We start from the raw sequence: 17408 nt of genomic DNA, 5'->3' as shown, positions 1-17408 counted from the left end.
TCAGGCTTTGTACACGTCTTTATTAGCATTACTCAAAATGCACATGCAGTACCATTTACAATGTGGGATTAAAATACCAAAAACAAAAGAAAAGAAAAAAAATACAGGCAAAAAGCTTTAAAAAAAAAATCCACATTAGAGCAAGCAGTATTGGTGAATATATTTCTTCTTTTTTTATATATACAAATGCCATGCTTTTTAAATATTTTGTTAGCAGGCACAGAAATCTAGTTTATTTCTTACTTTTTTTAATTATTCTTTTAATAAACAATATGCAATCAGGACAGAGAACAGTGCATGTGATATAGAAAAATCAGGAAACAGGAAATAGAGGTCAACAGCAAGAGAAGTGGCGCTAGACTCGATGAAACGTGTTTGCATGCACTTCGGCTAAGACGGGTTCGTCCACGCAATTATATACAATCCCATGTCTTTATATCAACCGCTACAGCTGATAAATGTCCCTCAAACCCAGTGATGATGTCCAAAGTTTAAGACCAATAAAACAGAAGCAGTATCGAAAGATTTGTAACTGTAACTGTAAATGTACAGTATGTCACAAAAGTGAGTACGTCCTTCACATTTCAGAACCATTTTAGAATCTTCTCAAGGGACAATACTATAGAAGTGAAACTTGGATATATTTTAGAGAAGTCAACACCTCTACACAAATTGGGGTCCTTCAGTATTAAATGAAACCTTCAGATTGACGAAATCAAAATTTTGTGTCAAAGACAAACAAAACCCATAATTTCTATGTAAAGATTTTTTTAAATTTATTAAATATATCTCTGTGTACCACCTTTACAGTTCCCTTAGTACTCTTTAGTCTTAAAATGGTTCCAGCCCCTGTGATTAGATATTGTGATTGGAGTTTAAAATATCATGTGGTCAGTAGGATGTGGGTCCACTTAAGGTGTAAGTCCCCACCTGACTGTAATCTGATTGGCCAAATCCTCCGTTCTCTCCGAAGCTTGCTCCTGTTTGGCCGAATGTGCACTGGTTGTAGTTTGGCTGGTTGTAGGGTTGCTGGTTAAAGGCGGCAGCTTGTTTCTCAGGAGCCGGTGTCGGGTAACGTGCAGCTCCACCTTTATGCCAGCCGGTCTCTTTGAACACAAACCAGATGTTACCGGCCCAGAGGATAAAGTTCAGGTAGCCGAACACCTAGAAATGAAATGAAATGAAATGAAACACGACACACAGATTCATTAAGCAACTGAAATTTGTGTGACGGTGTACAAATAATTCACTATTAGAAATTTGACCATTTATTAAGTTCAGCCAACGTGTGAAAAGTGTCATGCGTGAGCTTGCAGAGGAACGCTTTTCACCATCGATCATTCCTGTGCCGCTCATTAAGACTTTCGCTTTACATAAGTGGAGGTGTCTATAAAATATGAACGCTTTTGGACCTCGTTTCACTGTGTATAAAATTCAAAAGCACTGTGAGAAATACTTATTCAAATAAAATAAATACTATATCATTTATAATATAATATACTTATATACTTATACTATACATATCAGTCATGTGATGTCACACAGCTGGAAATCAGTTAAAGAAATTATCAAGAATTCAATAAGACAAAATATAAGAAAGTTACGACTTCAGAAGTGTTCACATGAATGGATTAGGTTTATAATGGTGCAATAAAAAAATAAAATAAAATTTGACATAGATTTGTGGCAGTGGGGTCGTGGTTAAGCATCAAGTTTGTGAATAGAGGGCGGAGCCAAAGGAAATGAGGTTTAACTAAATAAATGCTCTCTGATAAAGCAAATTTTGGGTCGAAACATGTCACCTGCCTTCATTATACACTTAATTGCAGTACTAGTTGGTTTTCAAAAATTGTAATGTTTTAGTTTTAAAATATTTACAATAATAATAATAATAATTCAAGATTCTGCATGATTTCCTGGTTTCTATTTAAATATATGCAAATGTGTGATAACCACAGCTTTGGTAAAAATGGTCAGATCTTTATCGTGTCTAATTTCTTCTGTTGAAGCACTTGGATGATTTGATCTTTAGGATCAACGGGTTTATCCTCACAATCTCCGGCCACGTTCGCAGCCTAATTAAAGCAAAAGAGTGACTTAAAACAACGAAAGAATCTCAGAAATGCATCAGTATTTCACTCGTTATTATCATTATTATCATTTGTAATGGAAATTGTTGTATTACATTAGAAAAGAGTGCAAAATAACAGAATTTTCACTGGTCAGACTTCTGGACTGCACTGTATGTATCGTATATTTCTATCATGAACAGAGGAACTGCATCTCAGCAAACTGCAATATGACAGATTTCCACTCAAACGGAAATAAAGTGATACCACAGAGGTGTTGAGGCCGGACCAGACAGGCCCGTAGACCGAGCCGCACTTGTTGGTCTGCACTTTGCACGCAGACATGAGCAGAAGCACTTCACCAGGGTCGGTCGCCAACTTCACATCTGACAGAGCTTTGGCCCAGGCAGATGATCCTACCAGCCACATGAAGGAGAACACCACGGTCACTATGAAATCCTGTGGATTTAAGTGAAATTACTTTTACATTCATGACATTTGTAATAAAATGTCCAAATACCTGAGGCTCTAGCAATACTTGAATCTTTGTCTTGCCTTAACCAGTGGTTTTCAGTAAACTTTTATTCCCCAAACTCATTTAAGGCCATTTCGTGGCTTACAATGGCTTTATGTCTTGCCCTGGTTGCTGCCACATTCTCCTCATTTTCACATTTGTCCAATTCCATTTCATTTCACTTGCATAAGTGTATTATGAGAACACGTAATTTGATTGGGGGTGAAAGCAGCCTGCTGAAGCCCAGTCCAATGATTCCACATCACTGCAGGAAATCCATGTACAAATAGAAATCTAGATGTAAATGAGATTTCCTCAGTGTGCAAGTGCACATCTTGTTCATTTCGCCACCGGGTCTCTATGGTTTAAGTACGCACATACATCACGCTAATGAGGAACGTGTTTAAACCAGAGCTAGGTGAAATAATCAACTAATTAGCTGTTAATCTTCGAATGCTTTACCATTAACAATGATAATAATAATAATAATAATAGTAATAATAATAATAGTAATAATAATAATAATGACCTTAAATTCTCGATTCTGATTGGTCAGAAGGTGTTGATGAGAAGAAGAACAAGCTCAATACTTGATTGCTTCTATAGTAAAAATGCTTTCACTAGAACATATATGGCTAAGGATCCACTAATGTTAATGATAATAGTCATCATATAATATAATAATTACGCTTTATATAAATATAACCCATATATTTAACATTTATGGGGTCTCCAGTGTCAGTGCTTTGGTTATCAGGACGTATGAGTGTGGAAATTAAATTTTGTTACACATTTCTGTCTTATTAACTTCAAGAAAGAAAGAGATGCTGGTGAGGGAATGACTGAATGTTTATTGCTGCTATAACATGTGATCTTATTTCATGAATGTGAAAAGTTTTAATTTAATAAATAAATAATACATTCTTTTGAAATGAAAGACTTCATGACATCGCATGATATAGCCCTGTTGTTGATTATTTTCCTATACCAGTATAACCTTGTGTGTTTTACTACTTAAACATACTGATGTAGAGTTTTTTCCCCCACTTACGATAAAAGGGCCCCGGTTGTTCTCTCTGTACTTGTTCTGATAGAAGATGTAGACCACGGTGGCGAACAGCGAGTAGAGGAAGGCGAAGACGCCGATAGTCACGAAGAACTCGGCAGAGGAAGAAAAGTCTCCATTCAGGTGGAGCTGCTCCTGCTGTCGTCCTTCACATGTCGGTACTGTAAAGGTCACCTGATTCAGCCTGTGTGTGTGTGAGAGAGAGAGAGAGAGAGAGAGAGAGAGAGAGAGAGAGAGAGAGAAAGAAAAAGAGAGAGAGAGAGCGGGAGAAATAAACGTAAGGGATTCCCAGGGTGCCATATAATAGAGCTAAGAAAAAATTGCTGAAGTTTCAGTCTTAGTTCACTTTAAATCATTTCCTATATTACACACTGTACTCCAGTTACTCCAGTGTGTAATACGTGTATTGCATTAACTTAATATATTCTATTTTATTTTTTATATTATTTAATTAAGCAGGCATTTTATTAAAAATCCCCCCAGAACCGTGTCTTAAATACTGATCCGTGAATTTTGTGTACAGTTACACCCCTAATAAACACACACTGTACTCCAGTCTACTCTACAAACACACACACTGTACTCCAACCTGGTCTACACACACACTGTACTCCAGTCTCATCTACGCAAAACACTGTACTCCAATCTGGTCTACACACACACACACACACACACACACACACACACACACACACACACACACACACACACACACACACTGTATTCCAGTCTCGTCTACACAACATACTGTATTCCAATCTGGTCTACACACACACACACACACACACACACACACACACACTGTCTCATCTACACAACACAAAAACACATGCACATGTACTGTAGTTCATTTTGGTGTATACATAAGCACTGTACTCTAGTCCAGTCTACACTTCTATTCTATTCTATTCTATTCTATTCTATTCTATTCTATTCTATTCTATTCTATTCTATTCACAGTCCATGTGTTGTGTCTGGAGGAGGAGACGGAGAAGAATATTGAGCTGGATGGTCAGAATAGCTGCAGGACTGGATGAAGGTTCTACACTTATTTGCTGCACTATATGCTTCCTGTGAATTATTTGTTTTCTAAAAACCTCTTTGGTTTTTGACACACACATCTTTTTCTCCTCCTCCCTTTTTTTTAGCACTGTTTATCCAGCATTTTGTTCCTAATTCAAATATAGAGAAAACAAAGCCCCAAAACACATCCTGGGTCATTTTCAGCTGTAATATGAGACCCTGAAATATCTGTAATGACTCATATCTGATGTGAAGGCTAAATCACTGCACCATTTGTTCATGAAAATAATAAAATTGGCATGTTTAGTATTTCAACTGTGAAATATCCACCTATGTGAGAATGCTGAGCCGTCTCACACACATGCTACGATTCGTCTATTCCACATGCACTAGCGGCTAAATCTGACCAATCAAAAAACCTATCCAATCAGATAGAAACGAAAAGTGAGGGACGATTCATGACAGTGTCTGGTACAGTTGTGTAGCCTGTACCTGAGGGAACATGACTGGTGTGATAAGACCACAAGAAGCAGAACAGGATTTGGGTGTGTAATGCTAATGTCTCTTCCTCACAATGAAATTTGATTCAGCGTGTGCTACAGTACCACCCGAAAGAGCTTCAGATTTTTTGCGCTTATTAAAGCAAAGAGAGAGATCTGAGAGGAAGTTCAAAGACCTACTGTACATGAGCCTCAGAAAATTTGATCTGGGACCGGGTTCGTCTGTGTGTGCATATTTCAGTTCAAGGGCTGTTGCGAGAAAATTACATTTCTCAGTGGAATAAAGGAGCAAAACCTAAACTTTTTATTTTATTAGACTTTGAAACTACTCCCATTCTAGCTGTAGCCTCTTTTCAATAACTATCTGTCCGTCCGTCCGTCCGTCCGTCTGTCCGTCCGTCCGTCCGTCCGTCCGTCCGTCCGTCCGTCCATCTATCTATCTATCTATCTATCTATCTATCTATCTATCTATCTATCTATCTATCTATCTATCTATCTATCTATCTAGTCCCAATTTGCTCTTATAATTCCCTCCACTCTTCTACGAAGATGTTCTACTAGATGTTGGAGTGTGCTTGTGGACATTTGTGTTCATCAGCCACAAGGTCAGCTCCTGATGTAGGTGAGGTGAGGAGACCTGGGGTGCAGTCAGCGTGCACATTCATCCCAAAGGTGTTCAGTAGGGATGAGATCAGAGCTCTATAGCAGGCCACTCTCAAGATCTTCCTCTCCAAACCATGTAAACCAGATCTTCATGGAGCTCGCTTTGTGCACAGGGGCATTCCCATGCTGAAACAGGTTTGGGTTCACAAGTTCAAAAGAGTGCAAAAGTTTATCATAACACATTCAAACACATCTTATACAATTGTGTGCCTCCAGCTTTGTGGTAACAGTTTGGAGAAGAACCACATATGGCAGGAAAGAACAGGTGTCCCAATACTTTTGCCCATATAGTGTATTTACCAACCTACCTACCTTCCCACCCAAAAAAACATTGTGCTGCTGTAGGTGATAATGAACATTTTCAGCGTTCATGGTAGTCCATATTTAGATTTTTGACATTATCCACATTTGTGTGCACAATGTTTAATAAACAGATATTATATCAGGGCGTGTTGTCCACAATTCAGATTGGACAGAAGGTGTTGGCTCATTTTCTACATCATTGTTTCCATAGTAACAGCTGGCTCATGGACAGCAGATGCTCCATGACAAAATGTGTGTGAAGATTGTGAGGTTTTATAGTTATATGATGAGATTCTGTCTGTAAAGAGAGTTTTAATTAGCATTTATGGAAGGAGTTTTCAGTATCGCCACCTTTCAATCACCTTTGTTGTTTTTGGTTTTTTTAATATGAGAGAGTGAAAGATAGAATTTGATGAGGTTAGAAAAAATTACAGCTGCTAGAATGTAAGTGATAACAGGAACTAAGCCTTTATTAACAGTTCTCAAAGACTAATTGTTGACAAATGGCTAATCTGAGAGAACTAACACACAGCTTCAGTGGTGTAAAAGTAACTGATATCAACCAAAACATGCTATGCTGTTGTTGTTTATTATATTCTATGTTTTAAAGATTCTCAAAATAGGGCCAAAATTGGCCTGTGGTGACCTTTGATTTAACTTAACATATATGAGAATTAAAAAAAATGCCACTGATATATATCTTCATTTCTAATTATCAATCAACATAATATTTTTGTTGAATATAAATTTACTTTGACTTTTTTTATGATGTCTTTTGGCACACCCACTTATGAAGGTCAGTGCTCCCTGTGACTGTGCGTGCAGCCTTGTGCTGCCATCTGTTGGTGCGTTACAAAATTAGTCTAGAAACTTTTTGATACCCCTCGTATGCTTGCCGCCTGCATTGTGACGTCATATGGTCATTCCTTAGAAATTATGAATGTATGCTAAATGTTCTAAGCACTTATAAGCAGTTATGGAGGTTTCAGTCAGTGTTGTGGACTGCGTTTACCAAATAACACTTTCCCAATCCAATGAATATAGGATTTCCTGTGAATGAAGTGGCATAAAAATGTGAACAAGATTCAACTCATGATCAGCTTGGTGAGTCAGGATGATTTCTCAACCACAAAGCATCCGTTCATCCTACAGTGTTCAGTCTGTACAAGTGATTTTGACATATGCGAGGGCGTTCGTCACGCATCTCTGGCAACTGCCGGTAAATTGATGTAGAAAGGCGAAGTCGAACAACTCTGAGAAGAAACTATTTAGCAGGTGCCATGAAGAATTTTTATCTTTTTTTAATTCGAGCTTTAATGCAAGTGCTGTCTGAGTTTTTTCAATTAACTAGCACAGATGCTCAATAGAGTGTGAAGGTTTAGCACCAGGATATCAGCAGTGACTAAAGACTGACAGCATTCTCACACACACACACACATCCTCTGGGATGACATATGGGTGCTACAGAGGGCCATTTGTGGAAAAAAGTGTAAACCTTTAAGATTCCTTTCAAAATAGCACCAAATTAATAAGAAAATGTGATGCTATACTGTATAGATAAAAGTTTGTGGACACCTAACCATAAGATTTCTACATCCTTCTTGAACATCCCATTTTACATTCAGTCCTCGTTTGCTATTATATTAACCTCTACTCTTCTGGGAAGGTGTTCCACTAGATTTTTTTGGTGTGCTTGTAGAGAATTGTGGAGGTTCAAGAGTGGTTGTAAAGTCAGATACTGATGTGGGGGAGACGAGGAGGCCCAAAGCCAAAGGTTTTTTAATGAGGTTTGTGGTCAGAGCTTTATATCAGGAGATCTTCAACTCCAAACCATGTAAAGCAAATCTTCATGGAGCTGGCTTTGTGCACAGGGGTGTTGGAACTGGTGTGGGACTCCTAGTCCAAAGACATATTATACAATTGTATGCTTTTAAATGTGTGGTTACAATTTGGGAAAGAGTCACAAATATTTCATATATTTGCATCAAACTGCATAATTATTTTTTTTAACAACAAAAAATAACAGCATTCAGAAGGTAGGCGGAGCCTAATGGCTCGAATACTACTATGGTAAAAAAAATAAGTAATTTCTGTTGATATAAATTACAATACAAGTCCTGATTCGAAATGCTGGGTTGTGTGTTCGCGTGTATGCGCACGTGTGTTGTGGACTAGCCTTTACCTGAACGGATAGGCGAATCGAACGGTGATGCTGAGATTGCTGTCCGTTCTGTTGACGCAGTCCACGCTAACCATCAGCTGTCCAGTGTAGCCTCCACATGTTGCGAAAGCGAAGATGGCAAAAAGCTGCAAAACGACATCATAAAACAATCCAGCTTTCATTCCTTGTGTTCTGTAAATGTTTATATACAAATGTGAAATAATATTTAAAGTAAAGATTTGGAAAATTAGCAAAAGACTATATAGCTGAACTATATAGCTATCAATAAATTAATCAGCAATAAAAAAGTTAGACTGTAGAAAAAAGGGCACAAAAGTCAATTCAAGATTTAAATGTAGAACCATTTTAATTGTTAATATCCCCAATGCCTACATGTATCTGAGATAACGTATGTTCCTCTGGCTAGCCAGTGTCAACAATGTGGCCTGCATTCGAATATTATAACCTTACGATGTGAAGCAAAGGTACTGATAGCGTATTATTTTCCAATAATAACATTTCCTGGATTCCTTGTTTATAGTTAAACCTCAAGAAATATATGCAAAACATGATTTTGTTATTACTGTGTAAAAGCTAAAAGTCATTTCTCCTCAAAGTGGCTAACAAAAAAAACTTTTATTATTACTATTTACAATTTTTTTTATTATTAATATTATAATTTTTTACTATTTACTATTTATTTATTATTACTATCAATTTTATTACTATATACTATTACTATTTCTAGACTCTTTATTACCCTGTTGTGTTTATTCAAAAGTGTCTAGGAATTAGTCGTTACCATAGAAACAAAATAATCCAATTCTATGCATTAAAATGCCTAAACCTTGTTGGCATCCACTTCCAGACAACAGGTTTGCTCATACATAAGCTTGAAATGACGCACTATAGCAACAAAACATGTATTTCTTTTACTAATTATTTTTATTTTGACACATCATTCTGTTGGGCATTAAATGACTTTTCAGAGAAGAATCCAGCAATTTTCAGCTCTCATCTGGAATCCAGATGCGTTAAGTGAATATCCATCTGTTTAAATGTTTAAAAGGGGTGTCGAGATACACTCCATTTATGAGGCGATTCGATTTAATACGATTCTCAGAAAATTTTCAATAGAAAAAAAAATGTGCAATGAGCAGAAATTTAAAAAATGCAATACAGGCTCTCCATTTAAATCAAATAAATAAAAAATAAATGAATATACTTATTGATCATTGTAATCTAAAATAGATGTCAGATAAAACGTCAAGTTTTTGGGATCCTCACCATAGATCGTAAAAATGTGTTTGCTTGGAGTCGTTTGAAAGGTAATGAACACGTTATAAATATTTTATGTATACGTGTAACAATACAACTTATAATGTGTGTCAATTACTGCGATATAACGCTATTCTGAGCTAACAGTGCAGGCTCTCCCCTGGGGAGAGTGGGGGGGGGCTTTAGTGTTGCCACCAGTTTGCACTAAATATCAATCTGGATTTCTACAAAGAATGATTATGATTAGCTAAGGAATCCCAATCCTGGGTCAGTCTTTCCATTTTCATCAATGGATTCTCTGAGGTGGAATGAAAGAATAATTTCAGTTGAGCTATCGGATTCCTGTAAACGGCCGACTAATGCGCCTGTAATCTCCATTTCTCAAGCTGTTTGCTAATCAATTTGAGGCACAGAAAGCAGACAGAGTCTATATAGTATATGTGGAAGAAAGTTCACCTTGTGTCAATAGCTCACCTCTAACTAGGCTCATTCTTGTTTGCTCTCACTTTCTTTGTATTCCACTCTGCTTCTTTCATTTAGCCAGGGCTCGGGAGAGATGATCTGCTTTAATAAGTGCCGAAGACATGCTCGCTCTGAGGTAAAGTGACTGGCTTGATACACTTTACCCAGAGAACGGTCTCCCACAGAGAGCTAATTCTTTTCCCCAGGTATGTCTCATATCTAGTTGGCAGTTATGCAATGAAGCAGTGAAAAACTAGAGACATGTGAATATTGGAAACCTTTTAGAGGCTTCTGTTCATTGCAGGTTTATTAGGGATATCGTATGAAACTCTGCCTTAGCTGAAAGGTAATAAAAGAAATTCAGATTTGTCTGGTCTTGTCTTGTCTTGTCTGTGTGTGTGTGTGTGTGTGTGTGTGTGTGTGTGTGTGTGTGTGTGTGCATCATATGACTGTCTTAGCATCAAATATGCATGCAAGACTGTTGTCGTGACAACAATAGAACCTGATCTCATGGAAAATGCATAAAATTTGAACAAACTACGGAAATTTTACCGGGTTTGGTTCGTTTCATGAAAAATCCCCTTTTCCCTGTCAAAAATCAAATGCTTGACCATAATCCACCACATCACAACAGCCAACCTCACCCATAAATCAGCAAGCTATTCTTTGAACGTTGTATTGATTTCACGACGCATTCATACAAATTTAAACAAATGAGGATGATGGTTGTATTTGGTTCATTTTTTGTTTAGTTTTGTTTCTTCTTTATTTTTAATGCAGTAACAACAGTGTAATAGTAAAGTCACAATGTTTTTTACATTCTAGAATGTCAACATAGTACAAATGAACAAACAAACAAACAACAATTCAAATAAAAAAAAAAAAAAAAAAAATTACAAAGGGGTGGGGCGCCAGTAATTACTTGGGGGGGGGGGAGGTTCTAAGATAGTCTTTGTAATTCAACTCAATATATATATTCCTAACAAGGAACTTTCCCGCAAAACCCTGCCATATTTAAGAGTTTCCATGTAAATTGACATCAGTCCATAAATCGTAAATCAGTCCATTCCCCATGTGATATTAGGAAATTACCCTCTTTTTTCCATCTTTCTTGAGTGAGATTACCTTGTTCTAATACCTTTATAAAATGTGTATATGACCCACTTATTCAGATCATCTTAAAATATATATATATAAAATTAAAAGCCAATATTTGTGTTTTCTGTATATTGAACTTATATCCTGCATATCTTCCAATTTATTCTAATAGGTTGATTAAATCAGGGAATGGGTTAGTGGGTTCCCTTAAATAAATCAAAAGATCATAAGCATATAATTCTACTTTCTTGATCCTCGTTCTAATATTATGGTTTCTGAAAAATAACCATTTATTTTTATCCGGTCTGATTATTGCGTATAAGCTGGGGGAGAATCTTTTCCAATCTTCTGGCAAGTGTGACTGTGCATATTTTCTAATCAATGTTCAACACTGAAATTGGTCAATATGAACTGCAAGTCTTTTCCTTCTTTTGGAATAACTGAGATCACTGCCTCGCTCAATGACCGAGGCATTATCTTCTCCATTACAGATGTATTGCAAGCCCGGAGGAGGGTCGGTATTAATTCTGAGCGAAAGGTCTTGTACCACTCTGATGGAAAGCCATTAGGGCCAGGAGATTTATTTGTTTTAGGCTTGGAGACAGCAATGTTGAACTCTGATTCTGTTATTGCAGCAGTTAATGATTGATTGTGTTCCTCTAAAAAAAGTTGGTAAGTTTAGAGAATGAAGGAGTTTACGAATTTGTTGCACGTCCTCTAGACGTGGTTGTGTTTACAGGAATTTATAGTATCTTTTAAACATTTTCTGTATTTTGTCTGGTTTATAGTATCGAATTTTAGAATATAAATCCTGTATTTTATAGATTGTGTTATCTGCTTGTTGCTTTTGTAATCTCCTAGAAGTTTTGTTGATTCAGAGCCTGCGTCATAGTCTTCTTCTTCTTCTTCTTCTTTCGGCTGCTCCCGTTAGGGGTCGCCACAGCGGATCATCCGTGTCCATACCCCCCTGTCCTCTACATCTGCCTCTTTCACACCAACTACCTGCATGTCTTCCCTCACCACATCCATAAACCTCCTCTTTGGTCTTCCCCTTTTCCTCCTACCTGGTGGCTTCATCCTCAGCATTCTTCTACCAATATAACTCATGTCCCTCCTCTGCACATGTCCAAACCATCTCAATCTCGCCTCCCTCACCTTTTTCCAAAACATCCTACATGCGCTGTCCCTCTAATAAACTCATTTCTAATCTTGTCCATCCTCGTCACTCCCAACGAAAACCTCAACATCTTCAGCTCTGCTACCTCCAGCTCCACCTCCTGTCTTTTACTCAATGCCACTGTCTCTAAACCATACAACATCTCAGGTCTCACCACTGTCCTATAAACTTTCCCTTTCACTCTCACAGATACTTCTATCACAAATCACTCCTGCTATCACTCTTCTCCACACACTCCACCCTGCCTGCACTCTTTTCTTTACTTCTCTAACACACTCTCCATTACTTTGCACTGTTGACCCCAGGTACCTGAACTCCTCCACCTTCACCACCTCTTCTCCCTGCAACCGCATCACTCCACTGCCCTCCCTCTCATTCACACACATGTACTCTGTCTTACTCCTACTGAATTTTATTCCCCTTATCTCCAGCGCATACCTCCACCTCTCCAGGATCTTCTCAACCTGCTCACTACTCTCACCACAAAAGAGCCTACGTCATAGTATTTCTGTTTTATGAAAACCATCTCACTTTCAGTCTCCTGCGAGTATAATTTATTTATTTTGTTTCTAATTTCCTTTATTTCATTCAATAGAGTGTTTTTTTTTTTTTTTTATGTTGTGTTTTCAGATCTTTCAGTTCATTGCTGAGACTGATTCATTTTAGTTGTTTTCATTTTTTTTCATGGGCACAGAAGGACAAGATTCTCCCCCTAATGACTGCGTTTAATGTGTCCCATACTATAGCAGAGTTCACTTCCCCGTTATCATTTTCTTAAAGAAATATTCTTATATCTTCCTTCCTTTAGGTTTGAAATTGCGGTTTATTTAATACGCTTGTGTTTAGCCTCCACAGTGAACTGCCCAGGATATTGTGAATATGTACGGTACAAGAGAGTGGTGCGTGATCAGACAGGTAAATAGATCCAATATCACAACTCTGTACTCTGTACTCTATATAAAATAAAAAAATAATCTATCCTTGAGTATACATCATGAGAATGTGAATAAAATGCGTAATCATGACCCGATGGATAAAAGTCCCTCCAAAGATCTAGTATGAATTTTTCTATGTAATGATGTGGTTATTGGGTGAATATTCCAGTCTCCACCACATATAACGATTCCTGTAGCTTTTATCATAAAGTCGAATATTTCCCTATGAAAACAAAAATCACTCCCAGGGCATGGGGCATAGACATTACATATTGTTATGGTTGTGTCATCTATTTTCCACAAGACTGTTATATATCTTCCTTCCTTGTCAATCATCCAAGCCAATCATATCCGCACGTTCCTTATCTTCGGGTATTCCATAAATCCTTAAATTGTCTCTGCGCGCACGGCCCTCCTGATCGATTAGCTTACTTTCTAGATTAGTCTGGTGTTGTATTGGCGCCTGATTAGCGTCGATGTTGCTTGAAGCGCTGCCTCCGTTTCATCAATCCTCGTCTCTGCCTCCTCCAATCTGAACTGCCAGAGTTCGTTGAGAATACATCGCAGGCTATTTTCGGAGCCATCTTCCTCAGGTGGAGATGATCTCGACGAGCTACTTCTGCTCCTTTGCCTCCCTTCAGAGTCATTTTCTCTCACGTTCATTGTTGTTTTACTTCTAGAAGTGACCCCTTTCTCCATTATTATGCAAAACTTCAAACCTTTACACAGACAATACTCTGTCACACAAAAACGTTGATAGCAAAAGACATGCAGCCCTGCTCATTCATCCAATTATCCAATAACTAAACAATCGTTTACATATTTTTAGCACCTCAAATTTTCCCAAACTCTATCCATCCGTCTATTAAACTTCTATAGCTACTGGAATCGGATCTTCTGCAGTTGTAGCCATCTACATCAAGATTAAACATGTTGTGATGCTTTTCTTTTGACCTCATATGTAAAGAGTTGTTTTGAGTTATTTGGGTTGCTTTAAGGTTGTCCTGTTAGCTGTCTGGTCATTTTCCTCTGATTTCATTTTTGATGTGGGATGTCTCATTATTGAGGTGTTTTCCTACTTAGAAAAGCAACTCACTGGATGTTTTCACTTATTTGCACATGAGACACTGAAGACCAACAACCAGGCCACTGTAAAAAGGTAAAGATGTTTTTTAATTGTGATGTACATTACTGTACAGTGAAATTCTTTCTTCACATATCCCAACGATGCTAGAAACCTGGGGTCATGCCATGACACCCCTGGAAGCAGAGAGGGTTAAGGGCCCAAGAGTAGCAGCATGGCGATACTTGGGCTCAAAACTCAAACCTTTTGATCGGTGATCCAGAGCCTTAACCACTGAGCTACCACCTCCCTAATTTTCCCCACAAAATCAAGCATGGTACAACACCTCTGGTGCAGAAATTGTTGTGTCTTGTTTGAGGGCCCAATATTGGCATCTTGGCGATACCGGAGCTTAAACCCCTGACCTTCCAATCTGTAACCCGGAGCCTTAAAATCTCAGCTACCAACTGTCAGGAAGCTGGGGTCAGAGCGTAGGGTCAGCCATGATACGCTGCCCCTGGAACAGACAGGGTTAAGGGCCTTGCTCAAGGGCCCAACAGTGACAATTGGGGCTTGAATCCCCGACCTTATAAACAGTAACCGTGAGAACTACTGAACCACCACTGCCAGAAGTAATTTTAATGCTGCAACTGCATGACTGGCTAATTGGATAATTGTATAAATGACTCGGGCTACAGGTGTTCCTAATAAAGTAGCCTTACTATAGTAATGACATAAAAAAAGGAACTTCACCCCTGAAATCTCACAACTTACATATAAAACATTTTAAACTCCAAATTATTTAAACTCTAAATGTTTCTTATTATCCCCTCCTTTTTGTCCTAATCCCTCGTTTTTCATCGATATAAACAACACTGCAGTTCAAATGAGGTGCAACACTTAGTCTTGTATCAGACACGGTTCAAAAAGCTCCTTTAGCACTTAACTCGAAACGATCCTAATTGATAGAGGATTGTATGAGAATCCCAAAAGAGTACCCCAACACACTTCAAGCCTGGTGTACATCTCGGATATCAGCAGTGATGTATTCTCTGCCATTCGTCCAAACTGCAAGAGGCTTTAATTATTAACGAGGAATGAATTTGCCGTGCCTCGGAATGGTCCAAGTCCTGTTTTACAGATCTCAGGTTCACGAATTCAGAGAGTACAGAATCAAACAATAGCTCAAAAGCTCCATAGCTCCAAAAAAGATGTACCTATTTTCATATAAAATACTCTATTATCCTGCACAAAGTCACAAAACATTAAAATGTCAATATTTTTCCATACCATTTATACTAATTACGCTTCAAATGCAAAATTTGACACCTTGTTGCTGATCGTCGTGGGAAAAAAAGTGAAATAAAAATCCACATGAGGTGAAAATACACAACATAATACAGTGATGTGTTACTTACCGGAGCAAATATGACCATACACATTTAAACAGATAACAAATCTCCGGCTGCGCACAACAAGTTGCTGGCTGTAGTCTGATTCATTTAGAGGTAACGGGATTGCGGTGTAGAGCCTGACCACTGAAAATCTTGTCTGTCTCTCTCTCTCTCTCTCTCTCTCTCTCCACTCCTATGTGCCCTCTTTTCCTGCCTATCCCTCGCTCTCTGTGTGGTGTATGTGTGTAGTTGAAGCAGTGCAGGAGAAAGGGAGAGGAAGAGAGAAACTAGTGGTATGTCACACCACCTTACTAAACAAGTGAAACACAGAAAGAGAGAGAGAGAGAGAGAGAGACAGAGGAAATCCCTACAGGAGGGCAACACAATCCACCTTTTTTTTCTCTCTTTCTCTCTCTCATTCACACACACACACACACACACACACACACACACACACACACACACACACACACACACACACTTACTGGAAGACACCTACCCAGGGATGCACGTCTAATCCGACATGCCTTATCTTGGCTTGTTTTAAACCTCTGCACTCCTAATTAAGACAAATGTCCCTCTAACACATCTTCTTCACATGCTATATAATAAACAATAGTCAATATTCTTGAGAATATTTACCAGCTGTACCACAGGTACACCAGCTCAAAGTACACAATGTACAAACAAACAAAAAGACCTTAATTTCCTATTTTTAAAGGAAAGTCTTTTTTTATTTTACATTTTTCACATTAATTATTCATTTATTTACTATGCTGCCCTCTAACCGATAGTTCCCTGATGCTTTATAGAATATTATAATTTCTTTATTTATTAGTTTAATTAATGTATTCATTTGCATTTTTTCTTCAACATTTCTATGCAGAATGATTTCATTTTTTATATGTTTTCTGTGTTTCACCTGGCACTGTTCTCTTTTTCTTTCATGTCACACTTAGTATTTCCTCTATAAATACTACTACTATTACTAAAAGCTTTAATGTATTTTATTTATTATAAAAATTATATAAACTGATTGTTTCCTGTATAAAGATTACAGAATTTTTGTGAAGTACCTTTTAGAAATACCTAACTACTATTTAAGTTTGTTTATAAATTAAAAATCACTCATTACATCTGTAAAAAAAAATTTGTTTTAGCTTTTTTTTTCTTTTTGCTAGAAATTAAAATCAAATAATACGGAATACAGATGATGATGATGATGATGATGATGATGATGATGATAATTATGATCAAACATTACACCCCACCTTATTCCAGTTAGTTAAATGAAAGAATGAGATTTTGTGTAATATTAAATGTCTCTACACTTGTAAATGCATAAAATATAATCCAAATCATATTTTAGATCACAAATGGACAGTGTGAACAAATCCATATCAAATCCTAGTGCACATAGAACAAAAAGGAAAACAATTAAAAAATTGAAACACACATACACACACACACACACACACACACACACACACACACACACACACACACAAACACACACACAGAGATCTGTGCTGCCTCCGGAGCGTGCCTCTTTTCAAGTCTATACTGTATATCGATTCCCGTATATATATTAGCACTGCGATAGAGACACATGCAAGACTTGCAAATGTGGTTATGCAACATGACTATAAATACAGACAGGTTGGGTCAGCATTACAACTACAAAAAATGATGAGTGGGAGGA

At 37.6% G+C, this 17408-nt stretch overlaps 1 protein-coding gene across 1 annotated transcript; it reads right to left on the bottom strand.

Annotated features, from left to right (window-relative positions):
• Window positions 1–15918, bottom strand: synpra (synaptoporin a). Its single transcript, XM_046875276.1, has 5 exons — window positions 15731–15918; window positions 8321–8445; window positions 3635–3833; window positions 2337–2528; window positions 1–1164 (listed from the first exon to the last, which is right to left on the bottom strand). Exons 1-5 carry the CDS (start codon window positions 15752–15754, stop codon window positions 892–894), a joined length of 813 nt encoding a protein of 270 aa, XP_046731232.1. The 5' UTR covers window positions 15755–15918; the 3' UTR covers window positions 1–891.
• Window positions 15919–17408: the final 1490 nt, after the last annotated feature.

Source organism: Silurus meridionalis, chromosome 19 (assembly GCF_014805685.1).
Source record: "Silurus meridionalis isolate SWU-2019-XX chromosome 19, ASM1480568v1, whole genome shotgun sequence".
Lineage (NCBI taxonomy): Eukaryota > Metazoa > Chordata > Actinopteri > Siluriformes > Siluridae > Silurus > Silurus meridionalis.
This window is presented reverse-complemented; position numbering and strand designations above follow the sequence as displayed.